The sequence below is a fragment of the Rhinolophus sinicus genome, linkage group LG13 (genome assembly GCF_036562045.2).
Source record: "Rhinolophus sinicus isolate RSC01 linkage group LG13, ASM3656204v1, whole genome shotgun sequence".
NCBI classification, from domain to species: domain Eukaryota; kingdom Metazoa; phylum Chordata; class Mammalia; order Chiroptera; family Rhinolophidae; genus Rhinolophus; species Rhinolophus sinicus.
The window spans coordinates 12,010,375-12,026,438 of NC_133762.1; the positions used below are offsets into that span (position 1 = coordinate 12,010,375).

At 40.2% G+C, this 16,064-nt stretch overlaps 1 protein-coding gene across 2 annotated transcripts in view; it reads left to right on the top strand.

The window, feature by feature from the left end:
- Positions 1-3,165: 3,165 nt before the first annotated feature.
- Positions 3,166-16,064, top strand: part of FANCI (FA complementation group I) — a 58,313-nt gene continuing 45,414 nt past the window's right edge. The window contains exons 1-10 of one of the 2 annotated variants that reach the window (XM_019726751.2): positions 3,166-3,343; positions 4,962-5,064; positions 5,723-5,795; positions 9,841-9,971; positions 10,416-10,572; positions 10,654-10,711; positions 12,453-12,494; positions 12,836-12,959; positions 13,083-13,168; positions 14,741-14,867. In XM_019726751.2, the coding sequence (XP_019582310.2) occupies positions 3,219-3,343; positions 4,962-5,064; positions 5,723-5,795; positions 9,841-9,971; positions 10,416-10,572; positions 10,654-10,711; positions 12,453-12,494; positions 12,836-12,959; positions 13,083-13,168; positions 14,741-14,867 (1,026 nt within the window). In that variant the 5' untranslated portion in view covers positions 3,166-3,218. The remainder of the gene's footprint in view (positions 3,344-4,961; positions 5,065-5,722; positions 5,796-9,840; positions 9,972-10,415; positions 10,573-10,653; positions 10,712-12,452; positions 12,495-12,835; positions 12,960-13,082; positions 13,169-14,740; positions 14,868-16,064) is intronic. The other variant, XM_074318345.1, reaches the window with a different exon arrangement.

A 16,064-nucleotide genomic window follows, 5' to 3' on the forward strand; every position in this document is an offset into this window, starting at 1 on the left:
GGATGGACATTCTGCACCTTAAAATTGCACAGTGGTAAAGAGAATGCCCCCACTAGTATGGGCTAACCCTCAGGGCTGGAAGCCACCTTGTTCTACAAAGCTCCAGTTCCTCCAGGAAGCACGCTCCTTCCACAAAGGAGGGTCTGCCCCGTGGCGGTGGGGGAGTTGGGGGTGCCAAAGAGTCAAGCAATGAGGAGTGGAACAATAAAATTGATGAGTATGTTTGTTCAGAGTATTTTAGAATTAAGTAGGTTGAAAAACATGAAGGAAAACAAACAGGTGCTCTTGATGGGAACTTGCCTTTACCTCCACACCACCAAAGAGAAAGATGGAAGTGTTTGCTCTGGACTGAATGTTTGTGTAGCCCCCTCTCCAAACTCATATGTTGAATCCCTAACCAACCACCGGTGTGATGGTTAGGAGGTGGGGCTTAGGGAGGTAATTAGATTTAGATGAGTTCATGAGGGTGGGGCCCTTGGGACCTGAGTTCTCTCTTTCCACCTGAAAACAGTGAGCGAGGCCTTGTGAGCACAGTGAAGAGGCAGCCATCTGCAAGCCAGGAAGAGGGTCCTCACCAGAAGCCACCACGCTGGCCCAACCTCCTACTCCCAGCCTCTCAAACTGTGAGAAAATAAGTGTTTAAGCCACTTAGTCTGTTGGGTTCTGTTATGGTGTTTATAGGAGGGAAGGTGTAGACAGGGAGAGGTGAAAGACTAAGGTAAGAGAGGGGTAGGTGATGGTAAGGTCCTCACTGAGAACACCTTACTTGTGGTTGAACGCTGTCCCACTGCTACCGGGAGCTGAAGGAAAGCATCGGAGCTGATGGCTGTGAGTTTAAAGTTTTGGTGGGAAAGTTGAGGTCATCTGCTGAGAGTAAAGGAGGAGATAGAAAAACTTGAAATAACCCTCATGCAGAAAGGAAGGATAAACTTACTAGGGAAGCTTGTCTGGCAGTGTTGAATGCCCCCTTGAGATTGCTTATAATGACTTTTTCAGGGCACCCATGAACACAGTCATGTGACTTCTCCAGCACCATCCAGTAGCCTAGGTATGGCTCCAACAAAGGAACATGGCCAGCTTCCTGCAGGATGGGTGGGATGGAAGGACAGACAGGGGGCAAGGGGAGAATATTGGTAGAAATGTGGCTGAAGTGTTAAAGCTTGGAATTAATGATGGAGGAGGAATGGGGGACAGTGAAGATTAGAGAGCACCAAGTAAGTGGGAGGCATTGAGCAGGCAAACTGGAGAAATGGGAAATTGATGTCTGAGTGGTGATACTGGAGGTGGCTCAGGTTGTGACCAGGAGAGTGAGTGGCTGAGGTGACAAGGATGAGAAAGTCACCGAGATGCGGAGAGGAGCATCCAAGGGGCCCCACGTAAGATGAGCATTTCACCTCGGTTTTGCAACCATCTAGCATATCAGCAGAAAAGGAGTGACATGGAGAGATGGCCCTTCAGAGGCCCAGTTTGCTGATGGTTTATAAGCCAGAGCAGTTCAGTAGATTTACAACAGGGCCTTTTTCTCTTTTTAAAAAAATGTATTTAGTGTTAATATAAGATTTACAGAAGTTCCAAGATTAGTACAAAGAATTCCCATGTGCCCTTCACCTAGATGTTAACATTTTACCACTTTTGCTTTATCATTCTCTCTGAATATACACACGTGATTTTTTTCTAAACCATTTGAGTAAGTTGCAGACATAATCCCTCTGCAGCTAACTAAATACTTCAGGGTGTATTTCCTAAAAACAAGGACATGCTCTTAACCACAGCACAATGATCAAAATCAGAAAATGATCACTGATATAATACAATTGGATGATCTATAAACCTTAATTAAATATCGCCGAGTGTGAGGGGCCACTTTTTAAGGAAGCAGCCTGTGAGGGAGGTTTTGTGGGGGGAAGATGAGGTAACGTCATCTGTTTCCTTGGTAAGCTAAATGGTTCCTTTCAGGAATAATGTTCCAACTCAGCTGCTGTGTGTTAGCCACATGTCACAGCTCAATGTTGGGAAAGAAAGGTGGTGGAAGGAAAAAAATGCTTAAGAAATGTGCTAGGCGAGGGGCCACCCAACTAGGTGGGAGGCACCCTTTTTCTCCCACAGCCATGTTTCTTCCAGAACTCGCCAAGTAGACCTATCCCTTCCCTGGGGACTAGGAGTCAGACTCCAGACTGAATGCCCCCAATCTTAGCATTCCTTCACATGCCATCCCACGGGCACCTTACACTTGGCAAGTCCAAATCTGAAGGTCTCTTGTCACCCCCAAACCTGCACCTTTTCCTGTGCTCCTGTGTCAGACAACTGGCAGAATCACCCCTCACCACCACCACCACCCGAATCACTCAAGCTTGACTCTTCCTCAACTCCTGCCATATCTCCCCAAGCCAGGTTCACTCCATTTCCTAATCTCTCTCACATGTGGTCCACTCCTTTCCGCCTTTCCCCACCACCACCTTTTGGGCCGCCACCACCTGTCTCCAGAATAACTGATTGTCTCCTAAGGGATCCTGCCTTCAGTCCTCCCCACCCCCATCTTCTCTTTTGAAGAATCTCGGCAGTACTCCCCTGCCGGAGATACGGTTCTACAATGTAAGTACAATCATGTCCTTCCACTTTAGCTGTTCTCCACTGCCCGTGATTGGACTTAAAAGCCCCTGCTTTCCCACCCCAAGCACCTTCACCTCCTGAACCAGCCAGGATTGCTCTTTGGTTGCTCCCAGGCCCTTTGCATAAGCTACTCCTTCCACCTAAAATCGACTATAGATGCTCTGGCCTTTCCTGCATTGCTCTTTGCTCTTTGTTGTTAATTTAACAAACATTTAATGAGCATTTACTGCTTTAGCAGGCTATGTGCAAATGCTGAGATTTCACACGGGGAACATAAAAACAAACAAACCCTGGGCCACTTGGGGGATACATCTGAGGGATTACTGGCATCTCCACTGGCACAGGGAGTAGGATGCCTGCTTCTGCCTTCCCGATGCTCCCAACGCAAAAACCTGTGGGACCATCGCTTGATTCATTCCCCTCGCGCCTTGACACTTTCTCTAACAGGACACAAGAGCTTCACCAGTCAAGACATCGCTGCTAGTACAGCTAGGCCACCTTGCGCATGCTCACTCTGCGGTCCCGAATTCGAGTTCTCAGGCCGCGCCTCCCCCCGCCTGTGAGTGGGAACGTCCTAGGACTCCCGACGGTTCACCCCATGTGCTTTAATGGTACAGTCCATATCGGGCGGAAGTGAGCCGTGGGGGCGGGACCTGTTGTTTGTGGCGACGGAAGTGCGATGGCGTGTGAGTGAGCGGGCTTTTTGGAAGTTTGTGGTGGCGGTGAGTCTGAGGTAACCAAGCAGAGGGGCTTTGCGCGCGGCCCGGGCGGTGGGACTCAGCCCCGGAGATGAGGCGGTGAGGGAGCGGGTCTGTGAGGACAGGAGGGCCCCGTCCCGCGGTGCAGTTCTGGTGTTTTCCGTGGCCTGGACGGTCGATGTGCGCCGCTGTGTCCCGCTGCGTCCCTACCCCGTCCCTACCCCCGGGGGCGTGCGACACTTCAGCCCGCCTTCAAGGTTCAGCTCCTACGTCCATCCGAGAAATGTACCTTCCCCCCTAATACAGGCTTTGTCACAACCACCACGTCACCTCCTCACCTCACTTTCTCCCTCCTTTATTCTGCACATCGATGCCGGATTCAGTTCCCTCACACGCTGTTTCAATCTTGTCAGATTTCTTTCGCTCCAACATTTTTTTTAATTTTTATTAGTTTCAGGGGCACAAGACGAAGCAATACTTAGACGTTTATCATTTATGTCCCTCACACTGTGTGATCTCCTCTCCCCCATCCACTACCCCTCTGACATCGCACAGAGCCATTGCATTCCCACTGTCTCTATTCCTAATGCTGTGCTCCGCTTCCTGTAACCATATACATACACACATATACATATATATATGTAAAATTATAGTTGGCATTCATTATTGTTCAGCGTCAGGTGTACAGTGCAGAGATCAGGCATCTACATCACCCCTGAGGTGGTCTCCCTAATGAGACATGTTCATCGGATACCCTACAAAATCTTTACATTATTGATTATGTTCCCCAAATTAATTTTCAAAACCCCGTGGCCATCTTGTGGTTACCGACTATTTTCGCTCCAACATTTTCGTTCTTCATTAGTTGTAGAATAAGATCTAAATTCCTTAACCTGGCACTTAAAATCTTGCGCAGTTTATTCCCAGCCTTCTAGCCTTCCTGCTCACTCCTCCCCTTCTTGAAGTCTTTCCTTTAGGCAATCTACTCGTTTTCCCCCCGGTAAGTTTTTCAAGTTCTCATATGAGTGCCTTTGTTTATGATACTCTCCTTCCCCCATAGGGTATAATGAACATCAGCTGGTTATGCTGACCATCTAAATTTAGTCTCTAAGTTCCGATTCAAGATTTCCTCTGCTGGGAAGGCTTCTTAACATTTGAACACACATTTGTTTCTTTAGCCTTGTTTACTTCTCATTTGTTTTTATACTATTTAATTGGCACTTTGTCTTGACAGTGCCATTTTTGAATTCATTTATTTATCAACTATTACTTTATTATATGCTCACCAGAATACAAATTCTTGTGTAGATATTTATAATTATGTATTTGATATACTGTTAAATGACAGCTTTGTTCTATGCAGCGTTACGGGTCGATGCTAAAAAATATGATACACTGTGGGCAAAATTATGAATCCACTTGATTAGAAGACAAGTTTCCAATAAGGAAATTGCAGGGAATTCTCAAGGTTTACTTTGTTTGGATAAGGATCGCCTCCTCCCACTAGTTAGTAGTCCTTAGCCTGTTGAGTACCCACCGTGTATGTTGTCTATAATATGTATGAAGTACTCAGTTAACAGGTCGGGAAGGCAAAAGAAATCAAGCTTTTTTCTTTCTGGAAGTTTCATCAGCTCTGACATTTTTGCCTTACAGTTTTATGATACGTGCAACAATGGACCAGAAAATTCTATCTCTGTCAACAGAAAAAACAGCAGACAGATTGCAGGAATTTCTTCAAACCTTGAAAGAAGATGAGGTGAGTACTAGGAAGCATGTTCTGGTAAAAGCATATGTCAAACATGATGACACATTCAAAGGACATGTTAGAAAAATTATTCTACCACTTCATCTACCCCCCCACTTTCCTTAGAAGACAAGGATTTATTTGATAACTCACAGATGTAAAGAAATGGTGAGGAGGGAGAGAAATAGGCAATTTAAGGGCATTCGTGTACGTTATACAACTATATAATATTTAAATATTTATGTAACTATGTATATAAGCCAATTAGTATACTTTGTGATTCTTAGAACAATCCTATTTGAAAGTAATATCCAGACTATAGTTACTAATTGAGACATTGGATTTGCCTAGGGAAAAGAACATGCCTAAAAATATTTGTTGAATGAATGTATATCCCTAAGAACACAGCTCAGTACCTAAGACAGCTCAATACCTAGTGCTCAAGTACTCAGTAAATGTTTGTAGTATGAATACATTTCAGTCTTGACAGCCTAGCATCATGTTAAGGTCTACTCTGGTCTATCTAAATAAGTATGTTATTTGTTATCCCTGGAGTCTGTGGGAAGGATATGAACCTCACAGGTGACTATTTTTCATGTTGGGAGTTTAGGTCATGGGGGTGAAGAAATTGTTGTCAGAGACTTGTAGCATTTTCTTTCTTTGATTGCAGCTGGCTACTCTCCTTCAGCATCAGGCAGTAAAAGGAAAAACTGCTGGAGCATTCCTGAGAGCCATCTTCAAAGGTGATAATTAATGCTACTTCTGTTTCCCTTGGTTCATTGGTAGATTTGTTTACTTGTGGTCCATATTGCTATTTTTCTTACTGTTTGAAGCCCCACTGAGACTTTTCTGTGTTTTGGAGATTTTACAGATTCAGCTAAAGCAGTAATCTCTTGTCTTGACTTAATTTTACTGAAGGAGCTTGAAGTGGCCACCTGAGATTGTATTGTTGGTCTTGGGGCCCGTAAAGGATGCATTTGATAAAAATCGGCTTTGGTTTACTTGTGCTTTCAAAATTGTGAAGAACAGCAATATTTAGTACTTAATCTGTGCTTAACAAGCGACTAGGAATCTCTGGCGTTTAATGAAATGGGAATCTTGGGTGACTTAAATAGAGATTCTTAATTCCCAGTGGGCATATTTGTTGTTATATCTTGAACAAGGGCCAGTTTTACCTTGTTCTAGATGCAGTGGTAGAATTAAATGTGATAGAATAACATTCTACACGGCAAAAATTAACAGTGGTTTTACTCTCTTAATGGTTTATTTAACTTGGTTTACTTTTCTTCCCCCCTCAAATAAATTGGGTCTCCACTGCAAGGGTTTGAAAACACATCTTCCTATTCGTAAAAAACTTTCAAAATTGATTGAATGAGCCTTTATGGAAACTTGCTGAATGACTATTTTGTAGAAATATCAGAGAAAAGGAAATAATGAAAGACTAGAAGCAGCTGCGTAATGTACTAGTAAGTGAAAGATAGAAGAGTAATTTCTTTCTTGGACAGACAAACCTGGGAAACATTATCATGGCTTTCCCCTCTGCAACTAACCTTAAGTTCATCTTATATAGAAATACAGATTTGGAAAGCATAGTTTAAAAGTAGCATGAGTTATCAAGTACTTGTGGAAACTACTTTTTAATCATTTTAAGTCTGTTAAATTGATGATGTAAGGGACCAATAGTTAACTAAAGATGACATTTTTAAAAATTGAGATATATTCTACATACTAAAAAATTCAGCCTTGTAAAGTGTACAATTTTTTATTTTTTTGTTTTGTTCATTTATTTTTTTCTTTAGATTCCACACCATAAGTGAGATCACATGGTATTTGTTTTTCTCAGTCTGACTTATTTCACTTAGCATAATACCCTCTAGGTCCATCCATGTTGTTGCAACACAGTTGTTTTTTTAAATTGAGATATAATTGACATAAAATTCACCCACTTAAAATATGCAGTTCAGTGGCTTTCAGTATATTCAGAGTTGCACAACCATCACCACAATCAATTTTAGAATATTTTTCTTACCCCTAAAAGAAACTTTGTATCCCTTAGCTGTCACCTCCCCAAAGCCCTGGTCTACTCTAGCCCTAAGAAACCACTCGTCTACTTTCTGTCTCTGTTGATTTGCCTATTCTGGATATTTCACATACATGGAATCATACAAGTCGTGGTTCTTTGTGACAGGCTTTAACTACCGTAAGTTACCAAGGTTCATCCATGTTCTAGGCTATATCAGATTTTCATCTCTTTTTATTGCCAAATAATATGCCATTGTATGCTTACATCACACTTTTCCATTCATGAGTTGATGGACATTCAGGTGGTTTCCAGTTTTTGGCAATTAGGAATAATGCTGCTATGAAATTTGTGTACCAGTTTTTGTACATTTTTGTTTCTCTTTGGTAAATATCTCAGAGTGGAATTGCTGTGTCATATGGTATCTCCATTGTTTAATTGTTTGAGGAACAGTTTTCACATTGCTACCAGCACCAAATGAGGATGCTGATTTCTCTACATCCTCAGCAATGCCTGTTACTGTCTTTTTCATTCCAGCCCTCTTAGTGGTGGGAAGTGATCTTTCTTTGTGGCTTTGATTGGCATTTCCCTGGTGGGTAATGGTGTTGAGCGTCCTTTCGTGTGCTTGCTGGCCATCTTTGTAGAAATGTCTATTCAGATCCTTTGCCCTTTTAAAAATTGGTGGTGTTTGTTATTGAGTTGCAGTAATTCTTCATATATTGTAGATACAAGTCCCTATTAGATACATGATTTGCAAAATTTTTCCCCCTATTCCGGGTTGCCTTTTCACTTTTTTGATGGTATCCTTTGAAGCACAAAGTTTTTAATTTTGATGTCCAGTTTATTTTTCTGTAGCTTGTGCTTTTGGTGTCATATCTAAGAAACCATCACTTAATCCAAAGACATGAAGATTTATACCTATATATGTTTTTCTTTTCTTTTAAGGAGGGCGCAGCTCACAGTGGCCCATGTGGGGATCGAACCGGCAACCTTGGTGTTAGTAGCACCACACTCTAACCAACTGAGCTAACTGGCCACCACATATATTATCTTTTCAAAGTTTTGTAGCCTTGGCTTTTACATTTAGATCTTTGATCCATTTTGAGTCAATTTCTGTATATGGTGTGACGCCGGAATCCAACTTTCTCCTTCCCCATTTTCAGTAGCACCCTATTGAAAATTAGCTGCCCATAATGTGAGGGTTTATTTCTTAACAGTTCTATTCCTTTGATCTGTATGTTTCTCCATTTGTCAGTACCACACCATCTTGATTAGTTTTCAGATCAGGACATGTGAGTTCTTTGTTTTTCTTTTTCTGAATTATTTTGGATATTCTGGGTTCCTTGTGTTTTCATATGATTTTTTAAATTGTCTTGTCAATTTCTGCAACAACGGAAGGTAGGGTTTTGGTAGGGATTGTATTGAATCTATATGAATTTGAAAAGTATTGCTGTCTTAATATAAATCTTCCATTACATGAACATGGTGTGTCTTTCCATTTATTTAGGTCCCTTTTCATTTCTTTCAATGACATTTTGTAGTTTTCAGAGTATAAGTTTTACACTTTTTCTATTAAATTTATTCCTAAGTGTTCTTTTTGATGCTATCGTAAATGGAATTTTTTCACTGATTGGGCAAAGCATTCCTTAAATGCCTGGAACCAGTGAGTTTCCCAGCCTTTGCTGAGGGTCCCTATGCATATCAGTGGCACCCCTTCAGTGCTCAGGCAGGTAGTTTATAACTCTTCCTTAGCCTTTCTGCTTGTGCAGAGCCTCAAGGTCAGACAGAGGTGAGAGCTTGGCGGCTTTTTAGGTCTTGCCTGGCCATACACAGAGCACAGCATTAAGTATCTGCGTGGCTCTCTAGATTCCCAGAAATGTGTCGAACGTTTCAAAACTCCCTGTGCATATATCCTCCAGGATTTTCTTTTAAGTTTTTTGGTCATCTTGTTGCTTGCCCGACTGTCAAGGCAGCTAAAATATTAATCAGTTGCAACTGATTTAGACAAATGCTCTGGGTAAACAGCTATTTGCACGATCTAAGTTAGGTCAAGTAAAGACAAGCCTTGCTAGTGAAAATGTTGAGGGAGCAGCCAAACAGGTCAAATAATGACAGTTATCTGGGAATTGCTCCATCCGTACTCTACCCTCCCCAGAGGCTGCCAGGCAGTTGGCTTTCACGATGACTGTGGGTCTGTTGGTTTTTAAAGACGACTGGGCTGGTGGAGGGCAGGGAGATGGGATGAGGGGATGTTGAAGTGCCACAAAGTTCACTGTGCTCACTGAGATTCAGCTGTTTTTCTTAAACACTCCCTGGATTGTTGGAAGCTTTTGGTTAATTTCCAGAGTTCTGAACAAGTTGGCTTTCACTGTTTTCATCAGTGTTCTTTTCGCTTTTCTGATGAAAGGCTTTTCCCAGGTCTTTATGACTCCACCATTCTTGCTGACATCTCCCAGTGATGACATTTTAAAGTGTGTTAAAGACATTTAATTTGGGTTACGGGACCCAAAAAAGGGTCCAGTAATTTTTAAATTATTGTAAAAATTAATGGCATAGGTGGTAGAAGAAAAGATGACGTTTTCAGTCACTGCCTAAATTAAATACTTTTTCAAGACTAAATATTTCTGTTTGAAACACAATTCGTCATCACTAGTTTGATTATTCCGTTTCTTTGTTAAACTACAAAGCTGTATGTTTTCCTATTTATTTGCCCTTCAGCCTTATAAGACTTTTTCCTTTTTTGTTTCTGTACACCTCTTTAAAACAAGGTTCCCCTTGCTCTGAGAATGCTGGAGCTCTTAGGAGACTTAAGACATACATTTGCTGTATTCAATTGGTGGAATCAGGGGATTTGCAGAAAGAAGTAGCATCTGAGATCATAGGATTACTGATGCTGGAGGTGAGATGGAAAACAAAAACTTTGGGGTTTGGATAGATTTGGGGGGGGGCTGTAATTTGTTGAGGGAGGGAAAACTTAAGTGTGCCAAACCTAGCATAGGTCTACTTATGAAGAAAAACTACTATTAAAAGATAAAATAGTTGATGTATGGGCCATAAACCACCTCGATGCTTATAGTACATTTCTGGTATCATGGACATGTATCTCTTTGAAGAGCTAGCATATCTGAAAACGTTGGTGAACTAGTGGAGGATTCTGACCTTTGAAACCCTTTACAATTATAAGTTTGTGCCAGAGCAGAATGATTCCCCGAATCCCTTCTAGGACAAGTTCTGGGTTTCATTGCCAATTCTGTTAATTCAGCAGAAGAGTCCTATTTTTTGGAGAGAGATGTCAAATATTTAGATTTCTGCTTAATGTTTTCTTTATCCCATGAACTTTTAGGCCCACAATTTTCCAGGACCATTATTGGTTGAATTAGCCAATGAGTTTGTTGGTGCAATCAAGGAGGGCAACCTAATGAACGGAAAATCTTTAGAGTTATTACCCATTGTTCTCTCTGCCATTGTTACCGAAAAGGAGAATCTGGTTTATGGAAAAGGTAATTTTCTTCCAGTTTTAGTGGCTTTTTCTCTGTTCACTTAATCAAATTTATTTCTCAATGTGTACTTTGCATTTCCAGGTGAACTGAGTGGGGAAGAATGTAAGAAGCAGTTGATTAAAACCCTGTGTTCTGTCAGGTGAGTCTTTCTCATTAATGTGTAGAACTTTCTCAGGACTACAAGTGTCAAAAGAAAGAATTCCCATTTGTTTCAGGAATTCAAGTCACTGAAGTTTAGTTCGTTTTCTTGTTTATAATGTACCACTTGTATAAAACCATTTAGTTTGCGATGAATTTTTGAGAGAATATTTACTCTATCTTTTGTTCTAGATTATACATATACTTTCTATTTACTTATTTGTTTGACTGCCCATCTTAACATAGAAATTTAGTTCACTAGCATTATTTAGAGTCCCAGGGTTCTTAAGGCTGGGAAATCACCCTGTTGCTATATCTTTTATGTTTTTATGAGGGAGTGGAATATGTAAGTGATGTTTGTATCTTTAAACCAGAAATATGAGAATTACCTTAAGGAAAACATCCAACGTACAAGAAAATTCTCATACATCAACATGTTCAACACAGAAATTTGTGACTAACTTAAGCATACAATAATAGAAACGTAAGCTATATAAGTTAAGGTAGAGGCACTGCATGAAATTTATACCCATTAAAAATAAAATGTATAAAGATATATATTGAGGGGGCCGGCCTGGTGGCTCAGATAGTTAGAGCTCCATGCTCCTAACTCCGAAGTTTGCCAGTTCTATTCCCACTTGGGCCAGTGGGCTCTCAACCACAAGGTTGCCGGTTCAACTCCTCGAGTCCCGCAAGGGATGGTGGGCTGAGCCCTTGGCAACTAACAACGGCAATTGGACCTGGAGCTGACCTGTGCCCTCCGCAGCTAAGATTGAAAGGACAACAGCTTGACTGGAAAAAAGTCTTGGAAGTACACACTGTTCCCCAATAAAGTCCTGTTCAAAAAAAAAAAAGAAAAAGACATATTGAAGATGGTATAGTCAATAAAATATAAAAGAGAATACTAAGTTATATGATACTATGCTTACACTTGAGTATATTAAAAAGAACCAGAGGGGAATACTCAAGATTATCTAAACCAGAGATGACCGCTTTTATAATTCCTTATATAAAGTCTTTTACATAAATAATTTTAAGCATGTACCAGCACATGTATATTTATTTATTCATTTTTAATTACACAGAAGTTTACTCAATACACATTGTAAAATACCTTGCATTTTTCATTTAACTCATGTCAACATATACAACTCTGCATCAGTTTTTTAATAGTTCCACAGTATTCTGTTATTTGGCTAATTTCCAATTATTAGATTTTTTTTTTTCCCAATAAATATTTGGTTATTTGTTTTTTTGCTATTATAAAAACTGTTGAGTGAAACACACACACACACACACACACACACACACACAACTGGGTGACTTCTTATAAGCATATACATGGGCTATATTTCTAATAGTAAGTTGGGTGGGTCTGGGGTTATGTGCATTTTTAAAGTTGATAAGTATTGCCAACTTGTCTTCCCAGAAGGGTTATATCAATGCACTCTCCTTAAAACAGTGTGTGAAAAGTGTTTCCCAAATTCTCACCAGCATTGAATATCATCATACTTTGATTTTGCCAGTCTGACAGGTTACAAGCATTTATTTCATTGTTGTAAATGTCACTTCTTTGATCTTGTTTCCCTGTGGTACCTAATCAACTTGAAATGGCCCTATTTTTTTCCTCCTTACTAATTTTATAAAATAATATATAAATAAGCTAAAAGGAGATAAACTTACATATTCTTTGTCATCTTCTTTTTTTTTTTCTTTTTTTTTTGGTCATTTTCTTTAACCAGATGGGATCGGCAATACGTAGTTCAATTCACCTCCATGTTCAAGTAAGCCTCATCGTTCCCTTTTCTCCTTATATTCTGCTGGGTGAAATTACCTGCTAGAAATGGAAATGTAGCAAGTTCAAACACTCTATCCCTAGTGAGCATATTGGTACCTTTGTTTTCTGTTCCAGGATTTCCTCCCAACCCCCCTTTGTTGCTTTAATTGCTTAAAGTATAATGTTATGATTTTTGTTCTGAAATGACTTTGTTTAGGTAAGGTTATTGGCCCCCTTTAAGGTTCTCTGTCCAAGAAAATTCAAAAGGGGCAGTTACAGTATTCTAATATCTCCCAAATTAGGCTCCGGCATAATTTGGCTCTGGCCTTTAGAATCTTTCATCCACAGGGATGTCCCTCTGACTGCAGAAGAGGCAGAATTTGTGGTGGAAAAAGTGCTGAAGATGTTCTCCAAGTTGAATCTTCAAGAAGTACCGCCTTTGGTCTATCAGCTTCTGGTTCTCGCCTCAAAGGTGTGAATAAAAAAAATTTTGAAATTTGTTTAAATTCATACTTAAGAAGCTTTTAAGCTGAAAAGATCAACTTCCTCGTCTTGCCGTTTATGGAGAGAACTTACCTATTTTGTATTTTTTCAGGGAAACAGAAAGAGGGTTTTGGAAGGAATCATTGCTTTCTTCAACAAGCTGGATAAGCAGCATAATGAGGAACAGAGTGGTAATGAGTGAGTAATAGAGTATAAGAATGAAATCATTTTTACAAATTCTTCTTCTCATTGTGTGTTTTAGTTACTTCATAGTTATCTGACCTTTCAGTCCCTACCTTCACCTCAGCACAGAACTTCCCTAATCCTGTCCTAGCTGCTTAGTAGTCAGGTTAACAAAATAGCACAAACTCAACTCTTTGATTTTCACCTTTCCAGGAAAATAGCAATAATTGTCCTGTAAGTTGCAAGTTTAAAAGCTATTGTCTATTTTGTGCCAGGGACTATTTGGCCCTGGGTCTACCAGGATGAACCAGTCAGTCAGACAAGGTCCCTGCTTTCTTAGAGCTCAAGTTTTAGTGAGAAGAAAACAGAAAATAAATACAAAAAATATTAGAGTGGAAGGTGCTATGCAGATAATTCAAATGGATGATGTGATAGTGACAGCATAACTACTTTAGATTGAGTGGCCCGGGGAGGCCTCTCAGAGAGCGTGCTATTTTAACTGGAGCCTGAGGGATACGAGCCAGAACATGTAGATCAGGGGAAAGAGCATTCTAAATTTTTACAAAGGCAGGAGATAGCATGGCATGTCTGAAAGTGAGAATTTTTGTTTTTTTTTAGGATTTTTGTTTTTAAAGCAAATATTTGTAGAGTGCTTATCTCTGCCGGGTGCTATTCTACACACTCTAAATCTCACAACAACCTTGTGTTGCCTCTATTTTATGGATGCAGAAACCAAAGCTCAGAGAAACGAAAGTCGCCCACGGTTATATGGCAGTAACGTGGTCGAGCTGGGATTTGAGTCCAGGTAGTTTGGCTGCAGAGTTCACGCGGTTAATCTGGTTGTAGCCTGCTGCTTCTGCTGTAGAGTAACTTTTAGTTATTTGGCTTGAGCAGTTAATTAGAAGGTGGTCTTATATACGTAGGAAAACTACAGAAAAACAGGTTTAGGGGGGAACATTTTGACCATGTTAAGTGTGAGATGTATGTTAGCATCTCATATGGAGGTGTTGAGCAGGCCTGGAGATAAAGATGGGAAGGGGTTAAATCCATGGGACTGGATGGGGCCCCCTGGGGAAGGCCTGAAGAGAAGAGAAAGAAACCCAAGACTGAGCTTAGAGGTCATTCCACCATTTAAAAGGATGAGGAACCAAAATAAACAAACAAAAAAGAAGAGGCCAATGACAATGCCCCAGAAGCTAAGAGAGGAAAGTGCATCAAGAAAGAAGTGGTTAAATCTGCTGAGGTGTTAATATGGGACTTGATTATTTTATTTTGGCAACATACTCGTAGAGGTCATGTATAACCCTTGCAGTAATAAATAGTCAAATGGCTTGGCGGGGAGGGAAAGGAGAGAAGAGAAGCCTAACTGAATTGGATTTAACTGGAAAGGGGTAAAGATGTGGAAATAATGACTATAGACAATTCTTTCGGGAAGTTTTATTGTAAAAAGGAGCAGAGAGTGAGGCGGTAGAATCTGTACTCACCGCCTTCCTCCAGCGATCGTAGGAGTTCAGCTTGAAATGGTCTTGTTCATCTGAGCGTCTGCACTGTTGTCTCTTGCTCATACCTTTCTGTTGACTCTTTTAGGCTCTTGGATCTTGTTACCATGCCATCAGGTGAACTTCGTCACGTGGAAGGCACAGTTATTCTACACATTGTGTTTGCCATCAAATTGGACTGTGAACTAGGCAGAGAACTCCTGAAACATGTGAAGGTAACTTCAAACTCTTAAGACGATCCAGGTTTTCCTTATGAAACAGGGATATTTGAACTTGAGCTTCTTTTATGATGCCAGTTATTGAAAGGAAACAAATAGAAGTATTGTAGAATGACCCTAGGTCTAGAGGATCTCTTTTTTTACTTTGAAAGTGGAAAATAATATGTTGCCACATTCTTAAGCAAGTTCCATTTTAAAGCCATACCTTAAATGTTCTAGTGTTTAAAAAGAAAAAAACAAAAAAACAAAAGAAACTGAAAATTTAATCTTAACTCCATTATATTATGGGAGCTTAAACCTTGATGTCTGTTTCCCCATTTACAAATTGGAGATACTGCCTGTTTCTAGTATATTTTGGCATTTTGTGAAGCTAAGTCATTCATCATTAAATTTGTGAAGTAGTAAGATAGAAATCAGAAGTGTTTTGAACTCTTTCTTAAAAAAGTAGTACACAGATAAAGGACCTATTTTCCTTCAACATTTTATTTTGAAAATTTAACCCACGGAAAAGTTGAAGTACTATAGCAGGATGGACATCTGTAACCCTTCACCTAGATTTACCAATTAATAAATACTTTGCCACATTTACCTTATCTTACTTTCTCTCATGCACATTATTTTTTTTCTGAACCATTTAAGAGAAGTCATGGCTCTTCAATCCCTAAATACTTCTGCATGTGTCTCCCAAGAGTAAGGATTAATATCTTTGGAATATTTGGAAGCATCCAGCCCAGTTGTCTTGTGTCTCACATTTTTGGATTTGTCTGTTTCCTCGTGATTAGATTCAAGTTAAACATGTTTGGCAAGAATACTTCAGAAGTAATGTTGTATGCTTGCCCTTGTAGGGGTCAGCAAACTTTCTGTAAAGGGCCAGATACTCTGTTAGGCTTTTCAGGCCTTAGGGTCTCTGTCACGGCCACTCAGCTCTACCATTGTAGCAAGAAGGCAGCCGGAGACAACTCATAAATAAATGAAGGAGAGTGGCTGTGTGCCGATGAAACTATATGGGCACTGAAATTTGAGTTTTATTTAATTTTCATGTATCACAAAAATATTATTTTTGCCTTGGTATTTTCCTCCCAAGCAATTTAAAAATGTAAAAACCAGTCTTAGCTTATGAGCTGTACAAAAAACAGGCGGTGGGCTGGATTTGTCCCGCAGGCTGTAGTTTGCCAGCCACCGTTCTATGCCATT